At 37.2% G+C, this 26,164-nt stretch overlaps 1 protein-coding gene across 1 annotated transcript in view; it reads right to left on the bottom strand.

Annotated features, from left to right (window-relative positions):
- The window catches only part of pkd1a (polycystic kidney disease 1a), a 155,196-nt gene that overhangs the window by 104,691 nt on the left and 24,341 nt on the right, over positions 1–26,164 (bottom strand). The window contains exons 2-5 of the mRNA XM_059348971.1: positions 6,018–6,089; positions 5,854–5,922; positions 4,808–4,879; positions 987–1,150 (exon numbers count right to left, since the gene is read on the bottom strand). Of these exons, the coding sequence (XP_059204954.1) occupies positions 987–1,150; positions 4,808–4,879; positions 5,854–5,922; positions 6,018–6,089 (377 nt within the window). The remainder of the gene's footprint in view (positions 1–986; positions 1,151–4,807; positions 4,880–5,853; positions 5,923–6,017; positions 6,090–26,164) is intronic.

Genomic DNA, 26,164 nt, shown 5'->3' with positions numbered 1-26,164 from the left:
TAATGGCACTTTACCGTGTTGTGTGTGGAAGGTCCCTTTATTGCGCATGTTGGAGGTTTGTTTTACTTGTTTCTATGACGACGTTAACAAAAAGATAATAATTTTGTGTCTTTTTTTGGTAATTTTGTATCTTTTTTTAGTAATTTTGTCTTTTTTTCAATTAATTTTGTGTCTTTTTTTGGTAATTTTATATCTCTTTCTAATAATTTTGTGTCTTTTTTTATAATTTTGTGTCTTTTTTTGGTCATTTTGTATCTTCTTTTAGTAATTTTGTCTTTTTTTTAATTCATTTTTGTGTCTTTTTTTTGGTAATTTTATGTCTCTTTCGAATAATTTTGTGTCTTTTTTTTAATAATTTTGTGTTTTTTCGTGGTAATTTTGTATCTTTTTTTAGTAATTTTGTCTTTTTTTAATTAATTTTGTGTCTTTTTTTGGTAATTTTATATCTCTTTCTAATAGTTTTGTGTTTTTTTTAAATAATTTTGTGTCTTTTTTTGGTCATTTTGTGTCTTCTTTTAAGTAATTTAGTTTTTTTCTGTCATTTTGTGTCTTTTTTTGTGTATTTTTCTAGTCATTTTGTGTCTTTTTTAAGTAATTTAGTTTTTTTTCTGTAATTTTGAGTCTTTTTTGTAATTTTGTGTCTTTTTTTGGTCATTTTGTGTCTTTTTTTTAATAACTTTGTCTTTTTTTGGTAATTTTGTGTCTTTTTTTAAAATAATTTTGTGTCTTTTTTTTGGTAATTTTGTATCTTTGTTTAAGTAATTTTGTCTTTTTTAAAATTAATTTGTGCCTTTTTCTGGTAATTTTATGTCTCTTTCTAATAAATTTGTGTCTTTTTTAGTAATTTTGTGTATTGTTTGGGTCATTTTGTGTCTTTTAAGTAATTTAGTTTTTTTTCTGCCATTTTGTGTCTATTCCTAGTAATTTTGTGTCTTTTTCTGGTCATTTAATGGGCCCCCAGGTAATTTGGTGTAATGGTTTCGTACCGCAGGTGAGCAGGCTGACGTTGAGCAGCGGCTGGTGGCGCAGCTCTGGAGGATGGCTGCACAGCATGGTGTCCGGGCGTCGAACCCGCACCCCTTTACCCTGCAGCCAGTGGACCAGCCGGAACAGCTTACAGTCACAGTCAAACGGGTTCCCGCTCAGGTCTCTGGAGGAGGAGAAACATGACGACACTCACTGAGATTAGCCATCAACAGCTAAAATATAAAAACAGGAAGGGCACTCTGAAACTGCAGAATCCCGCCAAGGCATGCACCATGTTCAAATGTTAAAGTTCTGACGTGAACGTCCTTAGTTTGAAACTCATCGTTCCAATTATTCTGTCACCACATGAATGCAGCACAAATGGCCCCATCTACTTGTATAGGGTTGTTTATTTCAATGTAAACATGTCTTTTTATTATTGTTTATTTGGCTACCGTTCACCCCTCCTGTTTTTCTTTGAGGGGGAGAGAGTTGTATTTTCTCATTATCATTACTATTTATTGTTTTTTGCTTATTTTATGTGAATGTAACTCTCTGGTTCGGGGGGCGGGGGGTTGTTCTAAAAGGGGGGGAAATGGGTGAATTGTACCTTTTCTGATTGAATATGTATTATGTCCTGTCAACCCAATAAAGATATATATGAAAAAAACAAACAAACAAAAAACATGTATTTTAAAAGATCTACATATCTACAAAATTACAAAATTCACCAATGTCCTAAACTACAAAACTTAATTTAAAGATCATAAGTGAGCACCACGTAAGCTAACTAGTTTGCTAGCTAGTAAAATGCCAGTAAAATGAGTAAAATTGGTCAACCACTCTTGTAACAGCGTAGGAAAGCACATTGCTATCGCCAGATGAGTGACAACTTAGTTCTGCTCATTTTCTGTACCTATTGTTGCATGAAAGCATGTCTGAATTAGCTCGGTAGCGAGCTAGCCACTTGTCTGTCCAAAAACACAAAAAAGAAACTAATTTCTGCTTTTGCATTCAAATAACACTCCAACATTTTTGGAAATGTACACTTGTTTTCTTTCTTTATGGAGTTAAATTATAAAAAAGATGAGTTAGCTAACAGTTAGCATAGCAGCTACATCCTGCTGAAAAGTGCAAAGATACACCTTCCAACAAAAATAAAACGATTCTTTCCAATGTTGTATCTTACACGTAATGTCTTCAGACTTAGAAAAGCATTAAAAATCATAACTCTACCATAAGGAAACAACTTTTCGATAACCAGCTGTTAGCGGCGCCATAAGCTACTAATTTGGCAAACATCCTGGTTTTTCACTGCAGAAATACCACAGGTGTTATTAATAACAAGCTCTGCTTCATTATATTTCTATTGATATTGGAAAGCTTTAGACAGGAGAAAGAAAATCAATTAGTTTAAAAAAAAAAAAAGCCCTAGAGTGTCAAGGGAAATTAAAAATGTCCATGAATAGGAGATAAAATATTGTGCAGACAATGGTGAAGATAACGAGCAGCAGATGGAAGTAAAATAATGTGACATGTGTCTATTACCGACTATTCTGCTGCTCTTACACTCTGCACGAGAAGAAAAACTCCTGTCTGATGTAAAGCTTTGGTGAGGAATAATTACTACTCACTGCCTCCCACTGCAGTCTGAAATAGAGCTTCATTCATCTAGTGTGTAGGTGGCGAAGTTACTGGAAACTTTCTGCTTATTTAAACGTGTTAACAGACATATTGTACATCTTGTACTTCTATATGTTTATAACTAGATTAACCCTTTGATGCACAACATGCTCTAAAGCAGTAGTTCTCAACCTTTTTGAGTTGCGACCCCCAATTTAACATGCATGTTGTCTGTGACCCCCGCTCACTGAACACAACCTCACACGCACAGTTCAGATCACCCAAAAAAGAAACAAAAGGACCAAAAAAAGGAAACAAAATGACCAAAAAAGACAAATTGACCACAAAATGATCAAAAAAGACACAAAATAACCAAAAAAGACACAAAATGACCCAAAAAAGACACAAAATGACCCAAAAAAGACACAAAATTACCAGAAAAGGAAACAAAATTACCAAAAGACACAAATTGACCACAAAATGATCAAAAAAGACACAAAATGACCAAAAAAAGACACAAAATGACCAAAAAAGACACAAAATGACCCAAAAAAGACGCAAAATTACCAGAAAAGGAAACAAAATTACCAAAAGACACAAAATGACCCAAAAAAGACACAAAATGACCAAAAAAGGAAACAAAATAACCAAAAAAGACACAAAATGACCAAAAAAGACACAAAATGATCAAAAAAAGACACAAATGACAAAAAAACACACAAAATGACAAAAAAAGAAAGAAATGAAGTGACCAAAAAGACTAAAACACATTAACACATGAACACTTTAACACAGTGGAGACAGAGCTGACTTCCAAAATGATTTGGCGACCCCCAGAAATCATCTCGCGCCCCAATTGGGGTCCCGACCCCAAGGTTGAGAATAGCTGGTCTAAAGTGACCCCCCCCTTTGCAATAAATCAATTTCATCATTCAGTATTCCAGGTTTTCCTCAATTAACTTGTCTTTGATCATCATACGTCCTAATTTTTTGTTGTCATTTCTTACTTTTTGAATAAAAACCCTTTTTTTTTGTATCACTAAATGCTTCTAATGCACAAGGTCATTTTTGACCCATGTGTGTAAACTTGATGTAATAAAACAAAAATGTTATTTTTCTTCATAAAGTATGAAAGGAAAAATGGCTATAATGATCTGTTTTAATAAAAATAAAGTTATTCCAACAAAGGTGTCTTTATGTTGTGCATCAAAGGGTTACATTTTTAAGTTTAATTTTCACACTTTATTTTTATTACAGGTGGGAAATTTCATATTTAACTACCATGGTGATTTATTCACGCACACTAAGGAGACTGATTGAAAGCAGATGAGTTATTTTACATTTTTTATAAATTGTGTTAATAATGGGCTGAAACGTATACCTAAATAGGCTATACTGTATGTTTATCCTATTAAAATCAGACATTCAGCCCTATATAGAGCTAATGTAATGATCCTTTTTTTCCATAATCACATTTTCTGCAACTGGCTCCTTAGATTGAATCGTGGTGGAAAGTAACTAAGTACATTTACTCAAGTATTGTACTTCATTACAATTTTGAAGTACTCGTACCTTACTTGAGTATTTCCACATTTGTAACCTTATACTTCTACTCCACTTCATTTTGAAGCAAATATTATACTTTTTACTCCACTACATTTAGCTTCAGACAGCTTTAGTTACTTTTCAAGTCAAGATTTAACATAAAACATGATCAATTTAGAGTCATGAGACATTTTAAATGAATCCTCATAACAGTATATTAAGTAGTTAAAATGAGCCTTATCTTTACAAAATTAAAATGCTGCTTGCATAAATGCATCAATACAAATAATCTAATATTATATTTGGAATAAATAAAACAATCTGAGTGGGTCCATTCTGCATAACGAGTACTTTTACTTTTGATGCTTTAAGTACATTTTGATGCTGATACTTTTGTACTTTTACCTCAGTAAGTTTTGAACACAGGACTTTTACTTATAGTGGAGTAATTTCATAGTACTTTTACTTAGTTAGAGTAAAAGTAAGTAAAGTAAAGTAAGGGATCGAAATGTTTTTTACCACTGATCGTCAACTATTCAGGGTCAGCAACAGAAACAATGTAGAAAAATGTACAATAGACATCTTAATATAATAATAATAATAATCTTAATATTGCCACCCAGCACTTTTTTGAGAGACAATATGATGAAATAAATGAACTGTGTTGACTTACATTTGAGTTAAATTGCAAAGGTTGTCACATATTCTCTCCTCGGTGGTGGTGATTAGGTTGTTACTTAAATCGCTGATGAAAAAAAAGAGAAAACACAAATCACACTTGACATTAAAACAAGTCCTTAGTCACTTTTTTGACTGCACTCATCTGTGGCAAATACTACTAAATGATACTGTCATTGTGGCAAAAATAAACGTGGTGTGGGTTTGTCATTGACTAAAAGAACTGAAGCCAATACTTGAGTCACTGGATGAATTAATCTGTGAATCTGCTCGTTCTACATGATTATCTTCAGCTTGTAAATTGATGCAGTCACACAAAACGACTTTTATTCGTGCTAATCAAAGACAGTAACATTTTCACATCCTCGACAAAAAAATGACTCATATAAATCAGATATATAACACGAAGCTGACGGACTGAAAAGAAAGTAAATCCCATACAACTAAAGTGCTGAGTAAGAGATCGCAGTCAGACTTTTGATGTTTCTTTCTGTTTTGTTTCCATGATTCTCTTTCTTTTTTACTCCACTTCTCCCTTTTCCTTCTCCTCCTCCCTCCCTCCCTCTCTCCTCCATCCAGTCAGCTACATAATGGGGCCGTTGTGTGGTGGTTTTGGAAGGAACTGATGGAAACCACCAAAGTCCTCTCTCAACACACACACACACACACACACACACACACACACTTGTGTTTAAACGCCCATTCAATGGGTGGAAGAAATAAGGTAATGGATGGAGGAAGGGAGCGATGGAGCGAGGGTGGAGGAGGGAGCAGGAGCCTGGAGCAGCAAGCTGTAATTGAACTTAATCATGCTGTGATTGGTGTGTGTGTGCGTGCATGTGTGTGTGTGTGTGTGTGTGTGTGTGTGCAGTCTACAGTATGTGTGTTTCTCTCCTTCTCCAGGGATTTGTGCCTACTTGAATCCAGACTAAACCAATCCTTTCTCTCTACTGTTCCCTCTTTTTCATCCTCCTCTTCCTCCTCTCCTCCTGACCTTGGCTTTGCCAGGTCTTCATCTTCTTTTCTAGACTTTATACTCACAGGATTGAAAGAGGCCCACAGCAGAAGATTCCTCTGGGGAGAACATTGATCTTGTTCCCTTGAAGATACCTTAAAGACGGATAGATAGATATATATAGATGGAGTTAGATGGAGTTGAGATAGGTGAAACTATGAAGATAATGAAGATAATGGTGTGTACTCACAGCTCTCGGAGGCCAGAGAGACGATCTAGCTGGCTGGTATCAAGGGAGGAGATGTGGTTCTTGGAAAGATCTCTGTGGAAACAAACCAACATGTCCACATTTAAAATGCATGACAGGGCAAGACTGCAGGCGCACACACACACACACACACTCAGACAGTATTACCAGACGCTGCAAGTAATTTACCATAGAAAATGGTTGTGTAAGTGCTGGGAAATCATATGTAATGATCGCAAAGGAGAGGGGAAGACAAGAAACATACGAACAGATGTGGAGATAAATAACAGCAGAGAGATGTAGATGTGCTGAAGAACACAACAGTGAGAAAATGTTCTGGATATTCTGGTTAGTTTCATCTGTGTGATGATAATACAGCTGTTGTTGGATAAAAACAGTGACGGTCCCAAGTGAGTCTTTGAGTTTAAAGCCTAATAAAAGTCATAATGTACTCTTCACCAAAATAATGATGATTAATGACATTTCAGCAACCACTTGACCAATATTCCAATATAATACATTTATATATATATATATATATATATATATATATATATATATATATATATATATCAAAAAGCTCCAAATACTCATTTTCTAGAGAACATCCTAACTCAGCTCTAGACAGATCCATCTGATACATTATCAAACTCTCAGTTTACTACGGCAGCTATTCTCAACCTTGGGGTCGGGACCCCAATTGGGGTCGCGAGATGATTTCTGGGGGTCGCCAAATCATTTTGGAAGTCAGCTCTGTCTCCACTGTGTTAAAGTGTTCATGTGTTTTAGTCTTTTTGGTCACTTAATGTCTTTTTTTGGTCATTTTGTGTGTTTTTTGGTAATTTTGTGTATTTTTTGTCTTTTTTTTTATCATTTTGTGGTCAATTTGTGTCTTTTTTGGTCATTTTGTGTCTTTTTTGATCAATTTGTGGTCAATTTGTGTCTTTTTTGGTCATTTTGTGTCTTTTTTCATCATTTTGTGTCTTTTTTTAGTCATTTTGTGTCTTTTTTTGGTTATTTTGTTTCTTTTTTGGGTAATTTTGTGTCTTTTTTGGTCATTTTGTGTCTTTTTTGATCAATTTGTGGTCAATTTGTGTCTTTTTTCATCATTTTGTGTCTTTTTTTAGTCATTTTGGTTCTATTTTTGGTCATTTTGTTTCTTTTTTGGGTAATTTTGTGTCTTTTTTGGTAATTTTGTGTCTTTTTTGATCAATTTGTGGTTTTTTTTTGGTCATTTTGTGTCTTTTTTCATCATTTTGTGTCTTTTTTTAGTCATTTTGTGTCTTTTTTTGGTCATTTTGTTTCTTTTTTGGGTAATTTTGTTTCTTTTTGGGGTAATTTTGTGTCTTTTTTGGGTGATCTGAACTGTGCGTGTGAGATTGTGTTCAGTGAGTGGGGGTCGCGGACAACATGCATGTTAAATTGGGGGTCGCGACTCAAAAAGGTTGAGAACTACTGTACTACGGGAAGACTCCACAACATATATCAGAATATAACAGCAGCAGAGAGATATGGTCCAGGAGATTGATGATCATGCATGGAGATCCGCCATAACTACAACATACTAATCCATAGATTACATTGCACACCACTATTGTGGACCAAGCTGAGCCAACATGAAGTGTAACATGGAGCCTGGACTTACATGCAGATGTTTGGGAATTGTTTAAAGATGCAAAACTTCTGGGAAGAAATAAAGAATACTATAATTAACCAGATTGGGTCTGACTTGTATTATGGCAGCTGATGTGACTAACACTAAAAATAAGCACAATGTTAAATTGATTGGGATATTGCTGTATATAGCAAGTAAGGTCATTTTGAAGCGTTGGATATCTGAGAAGGCGCCCACATTGGAAGACTGGTATGAGGAAATATTGAGAATTCTACCACTCAAAAAACTGACGTTCACTTTGCATGATAACAGCAGAAATGTTTTAATATCTGGAGGCCTGTGGTGGATCAATGGATCCTTCTGGACTGAGATTTTTGTACAAAAATGATCAACTGATCTACTAAAATTGATCAGTTGGGGTGCTCTGCTCTGCTGTGTTCATCTGCAGAATGTGAGTAATGTACTATTCTTTTTTTTTTTTTATTCACTTTTTATTGAGGAATTTTTTAAACATTTTATACAGAACAAAGAACAGGAACAGTTGGGGTGGGGGGTACCAATATCACACAGCGTCATCATTTTCTCTTATCATCGTTCTTTGCAGCAGTCGTTGTTAGTTAAACGACAGTTTTATATAAAATCAGAACTTGTAGGCTTAACATATTCTGTCCATTTTGACCAGGTTTTGTAAAATGAGTCGTAACGGATTATTCTATGTCCTGCTGTTTTTAGTTGGTAGTGTTTGATTTTTAGTTCATATTTTACTAGAGAGAAAGTGAAGGAAAGTGGGTCAGTTTCCACAAAATGAGGTGTGTTGTATTGTCTGAGACCCTGCAAATAAAGAGAACTATAGAAACAAAAAAACAAACAATAAATCTATATACGTTAACATGTTGTAAACATATTATTTACATACTTGTCATGTGGAATTTGGACATGATGTAACTCTTAATTGTAAGCTAATGAATGCAGACTTGGAAATTGTGATGTGAAGTGTTTAGAGCCAGAGACATGAGGAGAACTAGCATGTTGACTCAGTGAGTCACAGCAGCACCAAGCTGTTAATCCCACAGTAGATCATGAGTTTATGGCCATGAGAGGCTGCAGGAGCAGCTTCCTGCTGCAGGTAGAATCAGATGGACCAAACCACACACACACAGTAGAGCAAGGGCAAGTTTAAAAAGTAAAGGTGCAAAGGAAAAATATCAAGAGTCTTTTTTCATCATTTTGTGTCTTTTTTTAGTCATTTTGTGGGACCCCAATTGGGGTCGCGAGATGATTTCTGGGGGTCGCCAAATCATTTTGGAAGTCAGCTCTGTCTCCACTGTGTTAAAGTGTTCATGTGTTTTAGTCTTTTTGGTCACTTAATGTCTTTTTTTGGTCATTTTGTGTGTTTTTTGGTCATTTTGTGTGTTTTTTGGTCATTTTGTGTATTTTTTTGTGTCTTTTTTTATCATTTTGTGGTCAATTTGTGTCTTTTTTGGTCATTTTGTGTCTTTTTTCATCATTTTGTGTCTTTTTTAGACATTTGGTGTCATTTTTTGGTCATTTTGTTTCTTTTTTGGGTAATTTTGTGTCTTTTTTGGTAATTTCGTGTCTTTTTGGTCATTTTGTTTCCTTTTTTTCTAAATGTGTTAAATGTGACTAAACTTAAAATTATTTTTTTCTTTTAAAAAGTAGGCTTGGGGGAAGGTATCAGGTATTTTTAGGTCCCAGTGAAGTCACAAGTCATTGGTGTTAAAGTCCAAGTCGAGTTGCAGGTTTTTTTTTAAGTTGATTCAAAAGTCATCAAATATTTCACTCAATCTGACTGGAGTCATGTGACTTCTGGGTGAAAATGTCTCATATTTTAAATATCAATTATTAGGAAGTACAAACAAAGTTCTGTTTGAAATTGGTGACCTTTAAATATTTCAGTTCGCATACTTATTGTTTTCACCAGAACTATGGATCACTGAACCTATTGCACTGCATTGTATGTCAATGTTAGTGTGGTAGGTGTGTGTGTATGTGTGTGTGTGTGTGTGTTTGATCCAAACAACAACAAGCCAAAAACTGCAGTTTCTTGAATGGCCACTTGAGTCTGTTTGCTCAGTTTAAAACAAATTGTAAACAAATTCTAACACATTTTTAATATCAGGATGCGTCACGCACATAAGGACCAACAGATGTTCTTCAAAAACACACAGTCCAAGATTTGAAAATAATGATAATAATCACAGACTATTATTAAGATTATCCTACCGGAGGGAACAATGCAACTGCCTCAAGTGATCTCATGGGGAGGCAGATGTAGTGACGTGATGCAACACCTTCAGTAGTAAAACTCTGCAGAGAGACAAAACTAAACAGTCTGTATGAGAAAATGTTGGCGAGATGCGCTCAACACAAGTTGTTTATTCTTCAGCAAGAACTGAAGCTGAGATTTTAACTCTCAGTTTTAATCAACAGAAGTATGCTAGTTTACGTTAGCCTTAAGGGCTAGAATATTTACATTTACATTTACATTTAGTCACTTAGCAGACGCTTTTATCCAAAGTGACTTACAGGAAGAGTAAAAGCAAACAATCAAGGTCTAGTGCAATAAGAGCAGTAAAGAGAATATTTACTGATATTATATTTACTGATGGCAACATCGTCAGTGGCCTAGTCTTGCATAGCCAAACCTACAGTATCTCCACAGGTCTGTGTTAGTGCTGCAGAAAGGTCTGGCTGCAACCTTTATCATTCTGGGATGAGGGGGAAGAACTCTGGCTTGTTTGCATTTCTTTAATCCAATCATAACTGTCTTGGCCGGTGTAAAGCCCCAGATGCACCGCGCTTTCAAAATACATAGCAAAAAGAGGAGATCTCCATCTGAAATAAGGGACCAATAGCAGCCTTATAGCAGCTGGTGGCCTCGAGGTTAGAGAACCAGGGTTGTCTGGTGGAATCCCAGGACTGCCAGGCAGTAATATGCTTCACTGCTGCTAAGATGTATAAATATTAAAGGATTGGTTAAATGCAGAGGACAACTTCACTGCTCACTGTTTTGGTGTGTGTGCAGTAAGAATCATCATTTCAAAAGTCAACATCGGGTGAGTCACGCTCTGGATCATCTCTCATTAGTTCATAGTGCCGTTTCACGCCGGAACATTTACAGCTCTGCGATGCCTCGCCTGTATATGAAGGAACCTGAACCGGGATGCTGGGATCAAATGATCCCACCAATGTTCTGCCTCCAGAGGTAGTTACAGAGGTGGAAAATTGGTGGAACTGTTGGAAGCGGGACCACCATGAACGGGACATCCCGGCAAGGCAGAATATTTGATGTGCCGCATTACGTCTAACACACCTCCCACTCGCTCTGACAGTCATCAATCACTGCTCACTGCGGCCGCCGTCGCTAACTGTGCACAGCATCTGCTGCTTATTGTAAACAAACCAGCGCGCTAACTGTGCGTGTGAGTGTCCAGTGCTTGTTGTAAACAAAAACTCACTAAGTGAACACATCCTGCTGCAGCACATACACACTGTACTGCTACAGAGCTAACTGTTAGCCTGTTAGCACATACACACTGTACTGCTACAGAGCTAACTGTTAGCCTGTTAGCACATACACACTGTACTGCTACAGAGCTAACTGTTAGCCTATTAACACATACACACTGTACTGCTACAGAGCTAACTGTTAGCCTGTTAGCACATACACACTGTAACGCTACAGAGCTAACTGTTAGCCTGTTAGCACATACACACTGTAACGCTACAGAGCTAACTGTTAGCCTGTTAGCACATACACACTGTAACGCTACAGAGCTAACTGTTAGCACTGCTGCTGCTCCCACCTCGTTCCGAGATGCCAGACTGCACTATGAAAGCAATATAGCGTGGCATTTGCACTATGAAAGGGGCTATTTACTATTGTGGTTTTGCTTGTGAAGTACTGAATTATTTTATTATTATTATTATCTATTATTATCATTCATATTTTGATTCCTAAATATCAAACCTGTTTAATATTATCAGGGCGACAAACAGTTCAGGAGTTTTAATATTGGATCTATGAACCTCTCATATTAACAAATAATGGTGGTTGAACATTGCAGAATGAAGATGTGAGTTGACTGATAATCTGATTTTAATTAAATTACTATAAATGTCAATATATTCATGTGTTATACTTCTTCAGATAGCAGACTTCCTTTTTTAGCCTGTTGTGAAGCAGAACACGTCAACACACCTTTTCTTCTGTTCTCACACATGGTGGTTATAATTGAACACCCTGCACACATCGTTTCTCTTTCACCAGTACTGAGAAGAGAGGGGGAACATGTTCGATAGATCCAACAGAATGAATAAACTATATTCAACATATTCTAGTCAGTAGCTTGAACCTAAACAGGGGAAAACACTGGATCCATAACACGAGACACAACTAGAGCAGCAGAATGCACAACAAGATTCAGTCTCAATTATTATCATTTTTAATGGATTAATCGCCCAGCCCTAACAGTATGAACACTGTAAAACTTTTTACTGTAAAATTACAGTAAATTACTGGCAGCAGTTTCGCCAGTAAGTTACTGTAAAATTTACAGTTCCTCTACTGTTTTATAGAAATACAGGTCCGTTTACTGACAAACTGTCTTGTGACGAAGAAAAAATATTGTGACGTTTAAATGTTTAACCCTAAATTATGTTACAACTAATCCATTTAAACTCTATATTAGGATTACTGGAAAAACAACACATTGTGATTATTTCAGCCCAGACAAAAAAGAAATTAAATAAAACTTTTCTTCTTTTCGAAAATAACCGCTTTATTTTCCGGACACGCTCAGATGAAAACAGTAAATTCCTGTAAAAATAACATTTTGAACGTTGGAATGCGCAATCATGATAACTCCCACAATGCATTGTTTTCACAGCAATATACTGTACAATCATAATACAGTAAGTTACTGTTATAATTCTACTGTAAATTTACAGCAAAGTCTTACAGTGTAGGGTAGACAGGAAATAAACATGAGCACATCGACCACCACCACCAGATAAACTGGTCAGGAGCTGAGAAACTGACTGGTTTGAGTGTTGGAGGTGAGCTGCAGAGAGACGAAGCCTCAGCTGCACGTGAGAGCAAGACACAAAGGAGAGAAAATAACAAGAAGACAAGAAGCCAGAGGTTGTGGGAGGACAAAACACACTCTCAGTGTGTCTGTGTGTGTGTGTGTGTGTGTGAGTGAGAGTGTGTGTGTGCACAAGAGAGAGACGACAAGATCCTGCTGGCCTTGAGTTGTTCAGTAGACAGCAGATTCACTGGAACAATTAAAAATCAAAGTCGGGAATATGTGTGTTTGAGTGTATGGGAATGTACACTCCTTTCTCCTCTCTCTCTCTGTGTGTGTGTGTGTGTGTGTGTGTGTGTGTGTGTGTGTGTGTGTGTGTGTGTGTGTGAGTGTGTGTGAACAGAGCAGGACGCCCATTCCCAAAAGGAAACATCTGTACATTCCAGACAAGCTGTGTAAGAACGATGGAGACGGAGAGAGAGGGAGCGAGATCTCCTGCTAAACCCATCAGCACATGAAGAAGGACAACACAAGATGCTCCACCCACGACGAGCTGATCATTCACACACTACGCTCACACCTCCACCGCCTTATGTAATACTCCCACCGTCACTGCCAGGTGTGTGTGTGTGTGTGTGTGTGTGTGTGTGTGTGTGTGTGTGTGTGTGTGTACAACTCAACTGTTTATAGAAACGTTTCTTCTGACCTGATGGGCAACGTAGCAGAGACAAGAGGAGATTAAGTCGAGAGAAAGTGTGTGTATGTGTGTGTGTATAAGTGTGTGTGTGTGTGTGTGTGTGTGTGTGTGTGTGTGTGTGTCTGTGTTTAACATGACTATATAATGTGACCTTCACCATGACTATTAGCAACAGGCTCCTGTTCTCTCAGCTACCTCAGGACACACATGGTTTTACTTACACACACACACACACACACACACACACACACACACACACACACACACACACACACACACACACAGTAAAGCTTACTCGAGGTATAGGCCAGTGTGCACACACACACACACACACACACACACACACGGCACACATATGGTTCTGTTTTACTAACGGTGTGGCCAATGATCTAACCACTCCTTATAAGGCCTGTCTGGTGCCACTTATTCTGAGCTGCAGGATGAGAACACACACTCACACACACTCACACACACACACACACACACACACACACACACACACACACACACACACACACACACACACACTCCTCATTGACTACAGTGTGCTGGGGCAGAGGAGGGTATGGGCTCTGCAGAGGGAAAACATAAATGAGAGATGGAGGAAATGAAAAAGACAAAGAAACCACGAGAGCAGATTTATATCCGTTTGACTTCATCCTTCGTCCCCCTTCACAAAAATGAGAAACTTAAAAAAAAAAAAAGATTGCAGCTGAAAACTGTGATGTAGGTCTGATGGTGGGACTGATTGGTATCTGCTGCCTGGTGGTGGTGAAGTGGTCCAAGTCCCCGTAAGTGAAGGCCAGCGCTCCACTAACCCACTAAACACAGACTGCTCTGTGGTCGCTTTCATCCCCTTCAGCCTCATCCCTCCACTGCTCCCTCCCTCCTTCCCTCCTCCAGGCTTCACTCCCCCCTCTTTTTTCCCTCTGCTGCTTTGTTTATGTGTGAAGGCTGTGCAGACCTGTATGAGGCTCCGTTTACATGGTGACGGTCTGAACAGAAGACACAAAAGTGGCGTCTCGTCTTCACTTTTTATTCCTCGTTTAGACGAGCGTTTTCAGGAGGAAATCTGCTGCATACGGTGATCTAAAGTGTGTGAAATGTGATTGTATGCAGCCAGGCGGCATCACTTAAAGCCATAAGAGCATCTTTGGGCATGCAGAAGTTTTCACGCCACACATTTTCATCAGCTACTCCTTCCACAAAGTTCTCCTCCATCACTAGATCTCCCAGGTCTCGTTCACAGCCGTCTGGCTGGTTTTGGCCAGTCTTTTTGTGGTCAATTTTTTTCTTTTTTTGGTCAATTTGTGTGATTTTTGTCATTTTGTGTCTTTTTTTGGTCAATTTGTGTCTTTTTGTGGTCAATTTGTGTGATTTTTGTCATTTTGTGTCTTTTTGTGGTCAATTTGTGTCTTTTTGTGGTCAATTTTTGTCTTTCTTTGGCCATTTTGCATCTTTTTTTTGGCCATTCTGCATCTTTTTTGGTCATTTTTCATCTTTCAGTAATGTTGTGTCTTTTTTTGCTTATTTTGCATCTTTTTTGGTCAATTTGTGTCTTTTTTTTTGCCAGTTTGTGTCTTTTTCTGGTCAATTTGTGACTTTTTTGGTCAATTTGTCTTTTTTTTGTCATTTTATGTCTTTTTGTTGCCATTACTCCTCCTTCCACAAAGTTCTCCTCCATCACTAGATCTCCCAGGTCTCGTTCACAGCCGTCTGGCTGGTTTTTGGCCATTTTGCATCTTTTTGTGGTCAATTTGTGTCTTTTTTTGTTTGTTATTTTGCATCTTTTTCGGTCATTTAGTGTCTTTTTTGCTCATTTTGTGTCTCTTTTTTTGCTTATTTTGCGTGTTTTTGTGGTCAATTTTTGTCTTTGGCCATTTTGTGTATTTTTTTTGTCATTTTGTGTCTTTTTTGTCAATTTGTGTCTTTTTGTGGTCAATTTGTGTCTTTTTTTTTGTCATTTTGTGTCTTTTTTTGTCCATTACTCCTCCTTCCACAAAGTTCTCCTCCATCACTAGATCTCCCAGGTCTCGTTCACAGCCGTCTGGCTCCTCCCACCAATCGCTGCATCCAGAATGTGATGGAGGTAATTCCAGATCCTTCTCTGTTCACTAATACTATCTGTACATATCCTGGACATTTGGTGGAAAGACTCCTGTAAGTTTATTAGAGCTGCCAGAGCAGCTTGAAGGTCCCACCATGGAAATAATCCCACGTTTGTTTATTTCCTGTCCTGGAGCATGTATGTGACGTAAACACATACGTGACGTGAGCAGATCAGATCAGAGTTTTGTGTCTTGTCAGTGTAGACGACACGCTACGGAGGAGAGGATCTAACTTTTACACTCTGGAGGGTGGTTTCAGATTTTTGCGTCTTTAAGCCCCAAAAACGCCGTCACCGTCTAAACGAAAGGCACGTCCTGGTGTAAACGGGGCCTGAGTGAGTTGGAGGGCAGCAGGATAAAATAAAAGGTGGTTAGAGATGATGGAGGTAGAGGAGGAGGAGGCAGGTGTGAAGGGGGAGGAGGAGAGGATAATCAGGGGGAAGTGGCGGTGAGCGACACAGGCCAGGTCTGGAGAACAATCGGCCCACTGTGGACCGTCCCAGCTCGGCCTCTCTTTGCACTGCCTCATGTGAGAGCTGCCAGCCGGCTCCTCCTGCCGGAGCCGTTAGAGGAGGTCTGTCTCAGGAGCAGTCGGTACTTTCCTTACTGAGGGAAGGAGGAGTGTAAGAAAGATGTAAAGGTTTGTAGCAGCCAGTGGCTCACTGCATTGTGTTTAACCCCTCAGTGGTCCAACCAAAATAAACTCTATCAGATATGTTGTCGTGCACTGCCACAACCTACACTGTAAAAAATAATCTGTCAAATGTACGGTAAAATACCGGCAGCTGTGGTTGCCAGAACTTCACCGTAAAAAATACAGTGAGGGGGTTTTCTACTGTATAGAATACCAGAATAGAACTTTATTGTCATTGTACAAGACAACGAAATTTTGTTTGGAGCAGCCCTCCTCCAGTTGCACAGTACAAAATATCAATATAGAAAAATACTTAAAACAAAAACACAACATTATCAATGCTGTCAGCAATATATGTATAAATAAAATATATATCTAGGCAGTGTCCAGTATCGTAAATTTAAATGTAAATATCTTTATGTAAATAACTTTACATAAAAATGTTAGATTTTTACAGCAAAACTGTGCGTTTCCTACAGTTTATGACAGTAAAAGTTAAAGTTTTGTGCTATTCTTTGATTTACGGTAATTAAGAGTGAGTACTACTGTGATACGCAATTTCCAAATGTACGCCCTATTTCTCATGAAGTTTGACAATGTATTACTGTAATTTCTACAAACATTTTTTACAGTGTACTGAAAACTTCTAAAGATGTATTCAACATTTGGGTAAACTATATTCAAACGTATTCCAGTCAGTAAGTCACCAAAAACAGGTGAACGTGCACCACTGGAGAGGAAAGTGGTGTGTTGGATATACAGTCATGGAAAAAAATATTATATACAACTAAAGGTAGATTACTTATACATGTCAAAATATATATTATATATACAGTCATGGAAAAAATGATTAGGCACGCTTTTTCTTCAATTTCTTGTTCACTTTAATGCCTGGTACAACTAAAGGTTCATTTGTTTGGACAAATATAATGATAACAACAAAAATAGCCCAAAAAGTTTAATTTAAGAGTTTACATCTAGACATTTTCCATGGTTTTCTTGAAAATGATTTTGGTTATTATCAAGAAAACCATGGAAATGAACAGGCATTAAAAAGAACAAGAAATTGAAGAAAACAAAGGTGGTCTAATATATTTTTCCATGACTGTAAAAGACAAAACTAAAGCATCATAGAGCTGGTTTCCTCTATCATCATCTCTAAGGGCTCCTACAACACATCCACTAGAAGGTGAAACTGCCCCGCATACATTTATTACGATAACAACAACAATAACAACAACAACAACTCGAGTCACCAGTGCCCAACGTCCTCAACCTTTTCCTCCTCACTGAACACAATCTCACACGCACAGTTCAGATCATACAAAAAAGAAACAAAATGACCAAAAAAAGACACAAAATGACTAAAAAAAAGACACAAAATGACAAAAAAAAGACACAAATTGACGAAAAAAGACACTAAATGACCAATAAAAGACACAAATGACCAAAAAAAGACACAAAATGACTAAAAAAAGACACAAAGTGATCAAAAAAGACACGAAATGACCAAAAAAACCACAAAATGACCAAGAAAGACACAAATTGACCACAAAATTATTAAAAAAAGACACAAAATTACCAAAAAAGACACAAAAAAAGACACAAATTGACCAAAAAATGATTTTTTTTAAAAAGGCACAAAATGACTATAAAAAGACACAAAATGACAAAAAAAAAGACAAAATGACAAAAAAGACACAAATTGACCAAAAAAGGAAACAAAATTACCAAAAAAAGACACAAAATTACCAAAAAAGACTAAAACACATGAACACTTTAACACAGTGGAGACAGAGCTGACTTCCAAAATGATTTGACGACCCCCAGAAATCATCTCACGACCCCAATTGGGGTCCCGACCCCAAGGTTGAGAACTACTGATTTAGCAGACGCTTTTATCCAAAGCCACTTACAGGAAGAAGAAACAAACAATCCAGGTCTAGTGCAGTAAGAGCTGTTATAAGTGCAGTAATAAGTGCTAGTGATGATTCTTTAGTAGTAATTCAGTAGAATGATGGTGTGGTGCTAATTCTACTCCTGTTATGCTTTTGCATTTCCTGCATAACGTGACCACCTCACTAGCTAAACTGGCAGCGTTCTCAACACTTAACTACTTAAACGTCATGCACATAATGTACATGAAACTGCCCCGCATATATTTATTATGATAACAACAACAACAACTCCAGTCACCAGTGCTATCTTTCTAGCAATATCCTTGTAAACAGCCTGTTACGGTATGAGTCATCAAGTTTTCTTTGGTCTGAATTTTCTGCTTAAATCAGGATTAGACATCTGGTTCCACTTGCTCCTCTCCATTTTTAACAACATTGGCGCTCTTTCACCAGAACGACCAGCACATGGCTGCATGATGATGAGTCCTCTGCAAGTGGTTAGAGATCTGATCACAACGGGCCTGTTTACACTTTTATTTAGCGCTTACCACCTGTGATCCAATCACATGTTAAAACCATGTGTAAATGTGGTCAGAGTGAGACAGAATGTATAACATAATAATCATTTATCTTGATTATTATTTAGAAAAAAAAAAAAGATTAAACTCCCAGCCCTAATGATATGTACAGTACACAGAAAGTAAACACAACCGCATCGATAACCATCTGCAGATAAACAGGAAGTGAGAATGAGCCGTGCATCTGCAAAAAAGTGCCAAATCAAATAATCACAACAAACAACCATCAGATGAACAGCTGAGCTCAATACAACAAATAAACACATTATATTTGCAAAGATATGCTTCCTGCAGACTAGTAGTTACTTTGCTCAGATTGCACGTAAACCAGTGCTGTGATGATGGATTTCACAGCGACTGTGACAAATGCAAAGTTCTGATTGCATAGAAGTTTTGTAATAAAAATGTGATATATACTGCCTTGCTTACAGCGTTCTGATGTATCACTATATATTGAATTTTAAGCCTTGTATTATGAGACATATCCTCTCTAACCAACACACTGCCCTACAGGGACGAGAGGAGCATGGAAACAGGGGAGTGGGGAGAGGAGTAGGGCCGGCTATACGCAGGGGCAAGAGGGGGCAGCGCCCCCTCAAACCGATGCCTTGAAAAAAACACAGGATTTCTCACCAAAGTAACTACTCACTTAGTCTGTCAAAAAAAACGACAGAAAAACACCAGATTTTGAGATGTCCAAAAATGGAAGAAAAAAAAGTCATACTATACCATGTTATTTTTGGTCAAAATGGTCAAATATTAAAATCACTAAAATGCTTAAAATGGACCAATTATAGTCTTTTGTATCTAGTTACTTTGGGATGTCCAAAAATTGTATGACATAGAATGTATAGTCAACAACTAAAAATGCTTCAAATGGGTCAATTATAGTCTATTGATATACATTACCGCATAATATGGCCAGAAATTACACCCTTGAAAAAAATGTCATACTACAGGATGTCAATTTTTGTCAAAAATTAAAATGAAAAATTGCATGAAATAAATGCAAAAAAATTGACCAATTATACTCTGTTGATACATGTTATAGTATGATCTTTTAAAAAATGACAGAAAAACACCAGATTATGGGATGTCCAAAAATTTTACAAAGGTCATACTATGTCGATTTTGTAAAAACAAAACAAAAAAACAACTAGTTACTTTGGTATTTCATCACTTTGGTATTTAGGTACTCTTGTACTTTGTTACTTTGGTATTTATCAGCCACCCCTAGCTGGAGCATGATGTATACATATGATGCCCCCTGCCCCCTCATACATGCTGCCTAGAACCAGCCCTGGCGAGGAGGATCGGCGTTTTTGATGGAAGAGGTTTGATGTGAAAAGCAACATTTAGCCTCTCAGCCCGTCTGGCTGGGTCACACTCTCCTCTCCTCTTTAGAACATTCTGTCCATTTTTCCAGCTGCTGCTGCTGCCTGGGTCGTCTGGTGTCCAGCTGGCAAGTCAGGGGCAGCTGTGTGCAGCGGTTTAACACACTCACACTCACACACACACACACACACACACACACACACACACACACACACACACGCACACACACACACACACACACGCACACACACACACACACACACACACACACACACACACACACTCACACTCACACACACTTACATGTTGTCAATGAATGCAGGAAAAACAAATCTCCTGTAACACTGTCTTGCTCATTCTTTTCCTGGTAAACGAAACTAAACGAGTCCCACATATCCTGAAGTCATAAATTGTGGGTTTAAAACCAAAAATGAGTCTCAGGCCTGCAGTGTTTCTGAGGCGTGACTATGAAAAGAAAAAAACAAATTATTTCAATTACGTATCATTTCAATAAAAAAGGAAATTGGGGACTATATTTCATGAAAATTAAACTGCAAAAACTCATAACATAACTCAAAAACAAACACAAGTTTAGTCTGAAAGTTCTTCCCTACTTGTTTTTATGAATTACCTAATGAAAAAAATTAATTTGAAAACTATTACTTCCGCTTGTTTTGTTTTATTTCCAACAGTGTACACCCATAGTTATATCTCTATCATCAAAATATGAACCAACAAGTTGAGACAGAAGATGAAAGAACTGCAAAACACCAAAAGTTGACTCCAATAAGTAGGATAGTAAAATTGACCACACAAAAGTAATCAATTCATCTATAAATCTAGCTATAAAAATAGCTGTGTTGACTATAAAATCATGCACATATATTTAAAATCGTAAAAGAATAATGATGGGAGTCAATTATTTTCATCATCCTCCACTTTACTAAATATTCATATGCACACCTGGTCTGTGTTTAACATGAGCTGCACTAATTGTCGCCCTACGTGATGCTTTTATGAACACCAAAGCTTTGTGCATTTGCATTGTTTATGCATCTGGTCTTTTGAAATATATACGAATTAAAATGTAAAGGGGGATTCAATTTGCTTTTGAACTTTGACAGAATAGATGCAAGACTGTCAACAGAAATGTGATAATTATGTGTTAAAGGTTGAGCACAAGTCTTGTGTCTATTGTGTGAATACTTTAATTGCTGTATTAAACAAGGTGTCCTTTAACTTATAACTTCTGACAGGATGATGTCATCAAAGGTAAGAAAATGAAACGTTAAGCAGACTTTACATTTGCTTTGTAGTGTCCATACAATGTGTGTCCTGGTGAACTGAAGGCAAATAGTGCATTCAAAGTCACCAGGAACAGGAAGTACATGTCATAAAACATGACATAGAGTCTGCAGCCATGCTAGCCTTGTTTATGCTAGCAGCTCTGTGAGGCTGCACTGAGGCACAGCGCTGCTTTGAGCTAATTGCTAACTTTAGCATCCAGCTTATTAATTAATCACTGGCATCAGATCGGTACTATCAGAAACCTGTGAAGCTCAAACTGGTGCAACACTACTGACGTTCCCAACGTCCTCAACCTTTTCCTCTGTCATTATGCATTTACATTTAGTCATTTAGCACAGCTATTCTCAACCTTGGGGTCCAGACCCCAATCGCGAGATGATTTCTGGGGGTCGCCAAATCATTTTGGAAGTCAGTGTTCATGTGTTAATGTGTTTTAGTCTTTTTTGGTCATTTCATGTCTTTTTTGGGTCATTGTGTGTTTTATTTTTAGTCATTTTATGTCTTTTCTGGTCATTTTGTGTCTTTCTTTGGTCATATTGTGTCTTCTTTTGGTCATTTTGTGTCTTTTTTGGTCATTTTGCGTCTTTTTTGATAATTTTGTGGTCAATTTGTGTCTTTTTTGGTCATATTGTGTCTTCTTTTGGTCATTTTGTTTCCTTTTTTTGGTCATTTTATGTCTTTTTTTGTAATTTTGTGTCTTTTTTTGATTATTATGTTTCTATTTAGGGCCATTTTGTGTCTTTTTTTGGTCATTTTGTGTCTTTTTTGGTCAATTTGTGTCTTTTTGTGGTCATTTTTTCTCATTTTGTGGTCAATTTGAGTCCTTTCTTGCTTAATTTTATGTAATTTTTTGGTCATTTTGGTCAGAGAGATGTTTTAGTTGTTGTCTGCTTCATTATTTGTCCAAAATTCGTCGTATCAACTGAGTTTGTCTGATCTGAACTGTGCGTGTGAGATGAAGGTTGAGAACTACTGATTTAGAAGACGCTTTTATCCAAAGCGACTTACAGGAAGAAGAAACAAACAATCAAGGTTTAGTGCAGTAAGAGCTGTTAATGCAGCAATAAGTGCTAGTGACAATTCTTTAAGGCAGCTATTCTCAACCTTGGGGTCGGGACCCCAATTGGGGTCGCGAGATGATTTCTGGGGGTCGCCAAATCATTTTGGAAGTCAGCTCTGTCTCCACTGTGTTAAAGTGTTCATGTGTTAATGTGTTTTAGTCTTTTTGGTCACTTAATGTCTTTTTTTGGTCATTTTGTGTGTTTTTTGGTCATTTTGTGTCTTTTTTTGTGTCTGTAATGAAGTGTAATAATATACAGTATATATATACATACATTTCCGTCATATCCCGTGGCTATTCCAACATACAAAGTGATTATGTACATTCACTGAGTGAATATTTAGAAAATAAAACATGTATTTCTCGCTAGAAATAAAAAAATAAAAAAAGCCATTTTTATGCAGAAACTAAGTCAAAATATTGATTTTTCACTAAAAATGAGAGAACTGTCCGCCATGTTTTTTGTTCTGACCGCCGGAACCTTGAAAGTCACGTGACTTGGAACAAACCAATAGGAACAAATATCCATGGAATAGCCACGGGATATGAGAAATTTGAGTGATTCCGTGGCTATTTCACGGATTCCTGTGAGACCAGGTTCGCAATAACATAGCCACCTTCACCATGTCAGTTAAGTGTGTTTGCATACAAATGTGTCAGCAAGCTGAACATTTGATGTGATAACGGCAATAGATTGTATATATATTATATATTTGGGTATCTGGGCTGCACACCAACACACAAACTGTGAAATAGGTCAACCCAGCCAGTTTTCTGTGAGCTGTCTAGTTCAGCCAACATAAGATTTAAAAAGCCATCCAGATTTGGATCTTCTTCATATGTCACATGCGGCTCTTTGAATATCCCAGTGACTCTCAACCTTCACAACCCATCACAATAATCAGCTTGATGTTTACCAGCCTTTGCATCAAATTGGTGCAAAATTGCTGCCCAATCCACAGAAAAATGTGTATTTTCATCCCCTTCAAGAAATTCATTTACCTGCTGCAATTTTGGTCATCGGAGCATTTCAGGTATATATTATATAACAGATATATTCAGGCAGATGGTATGAGAAATGTATGTTTTTTGAACATTAAAGCATGTAAACAAATAGATGAACCAACTGAAATTGCCACTCACAGAGCCACGTCACTCGCTAAAATTGGAAAATGTGTCTAAAACCAAACACAAAAAGCTTTTTCAGTGTGTTGTATAACTGGCATCAAATGATCTTGCCAATGCCAGACAGAAATGATGGCAGCCTGTCTTTGCTGTTTTATTAACAGGTTTAAAGACCTCAGGGGCCATCAGATAAAGAACATGGGTGAATCCTGTTTACATACCGAGTGGGAACCAGGCGTAGCTAAACAATGTTTCATTAACAAACCAAAAGCATGTAAGCACTGCTGTGCATGCTGACATAAACAGAATATGCATATTTTAAGCCTTGAATCTACACAGAGTTTAATCTGCATTGAGCCCCCCGGCAACCAGGCCGTGCACACACACTGCAGGATAATTTATCTCATGTTTGTAAAAGCGTGAAGCTTCACATAAAGTGATGCAACAAGTGAAACAGAAAGAGCAGAGTAGAGAGTCTGTCAGCAGTTAAACCGTCCACCAAAACCATCGAGGCAAGCAAAGCTGCAGCCGCCCTTACAGCACACACACACACACACACACACACACACACACACATTCTTGTACTTCTATCTTTGTGAGTACCCTCATTGGAATAGTGAAAGGTTAAAATAGTTTTGAATTTTTCATTAGTTTTAGTATTAATTTTGTTGTGAATTTTTGTTTTCAAATTCAGTTAATTTTAGAGTGAGTTTGCTAGTTTTAGGTTAGTATTTATTTCATGAAATGCTTTAGTTTTAGTTTAGTTTTTATTAGTTTTAGTATTTTATAATGAGGTATTTGTTGGGTGGGAGATTAAAAGAGGTCACAGTGAATTTTGCCTTTATTTCCTTTGTCTGATCCATCTTCATCATGTATGAAAAAAGTTGACAAAGACGAAAATGAAGGACATTTTCACTATAATTTTAGTTCGTTTTGTAACCACAAAATACAGTTTCAGTTAATTATCATTATCATGTGACCTTTAACCCTTAAAACAAAGTCTGAAATCTCAAAAAAGCCTTTAAAGAAGTGAGGACCGGCTGAAATGTCCTCACTTTGCAAAAATGTCCTCACTATGTTGGTTAAAAATGTGTTCTGATCCTCACTATGTAGGAAGAACAAGAACACACACACACACAAGGAGAAAATGCAGGTGGAAAAGACTAATTTGGCTCCATCCTCTAAACCATAAACCGCACAACTTGATCTTTTCTCCTGTATTGACTCTGTTCATTGTGCTCTCTGCTCTCTGATAGTTGCATCAGTTTCAGAGTTAAATGCCTCTCTCCGCCCACACAGATCCACAAATATGGATCTTCTGTAGACCTAACAAATCAAGAGGATTTTGGATTATTTCCTTTTTCTCATGCTCATGTTTCAGTTGCATTTTTCTTTCAACTCTGGTTAAAAGAAAATATTAAAAACAAGTTCATATCACAAAAAACGACACGGGACATTTCCTGGAAAAATGAAAATGCAAAACAAGCTTTTTATTCGGGAATTGGATTTACGTCATAACATTTAATAAAAATGAGACACGCTGCTGACTCGCAATATCTCATCAGCATGTTGGCAGTGTTGTGATTAACATTTAACAATCCAAGTTTTTGTTTTCAGCCTCAAAAACCTGCTGGCATGAAGCTCAAATGGAGTTATTCTGTGATATATTTAGGTTTGTGACTCTGTGCCCAGTGTGAATAGACTATATAAACACTGTGTGTTTCTGCAATGTACACACACACACACACACACACACACACACACACACACACCCACAGGCGTTCTTCCCTTGGCTGTTTAGATCTAAGTGCAGGAAAGAAAATCCAATTATCACTCTGCACTTGTTTCTGAGGGCAGAGCAACAACAGGGAGGCAACAGGTTAAGTTGTTCTGTCAAGGTGAAGCAAAAGTCAAATGTTTTCTTCACTACCAAGCATAACCCTGTGCAAAGGAGAACATTTTAATTGGCTGCATAAAAAAAGATACAGCGATCTATAGGGCGGTTTTCCACTCTATCTTTGTCTTCACATTAATATGCGATGCAGAGCTTACACAGGGCAGAACGGTAAGCTCCTTTAAAAATATGTAAGACCGTCTTTGTAAAGCCGACTTGTTTGTGTTTTTCTCAGGAGTCAGAGTGAATCTCAAATGTAGGAAACCCTGCACAACTTAGCATAATTAGCATAAAGCCAAGACGACATGCATTATCAGCTCAATACTTCACTTAACCCTATAAAGCCAAGTGTATCATATTTGATACACAAGTTTTTGAGACCTATACATCATCAGTGTGATATTTTTTTCCTGAAAAACCTGACATGTGTTGAAAAAAACAACAACTGAGCAACAAATTGCACAAAAATACAAGATATAGCAAAAATTATATGCAGGTTCCACTGGTGGATCAGTCATTGCTGCGTGAAAACTTCATATCAGCAGATGTATGATGTTGTGTTTTATGGAAAAAAATATTTTGCATGTTTGAGGAAAATGTTAAAAGAAAGTAAAGCCTTAAAAGGTTAAAAATGTTGGGTTTTATATGTTTTTGTTAGTTCAAGAAAAACAAACTGTGAGCAACAAATTGCACAAAAAGAACTGATGTATCAAATATGATACAAATTAGAATCATATATCCCTATTGTTTTTGGATTTTTTTTTTTTTTAAATTATCTGTCAGCAGGTTCAATAAACACTCAAGTTTAAAAAAAAAAAAAAAATCTGGCAATTATTTAATGGTTCAGGCT

Source organism: Centropristis striata, chromosome 1 (assembly GCF_030273125.1).
Source record: "Centropristis striata isolate RG_2023a ecotype Rhode Island chromosome 1, C.striata_1.0, whole genome shotgun sequence".
NCBI classification, from domain to species: Eukaryota; Metazoa; Chordata; class Actinopteri; order Perciformes; family Serranidae; genus Centropristis; species Centropristis striata.
Note: the sequence above shows the minus strand (reverse complement) of the source record. Positions and strands in the feature narration are given on the sequence as shown.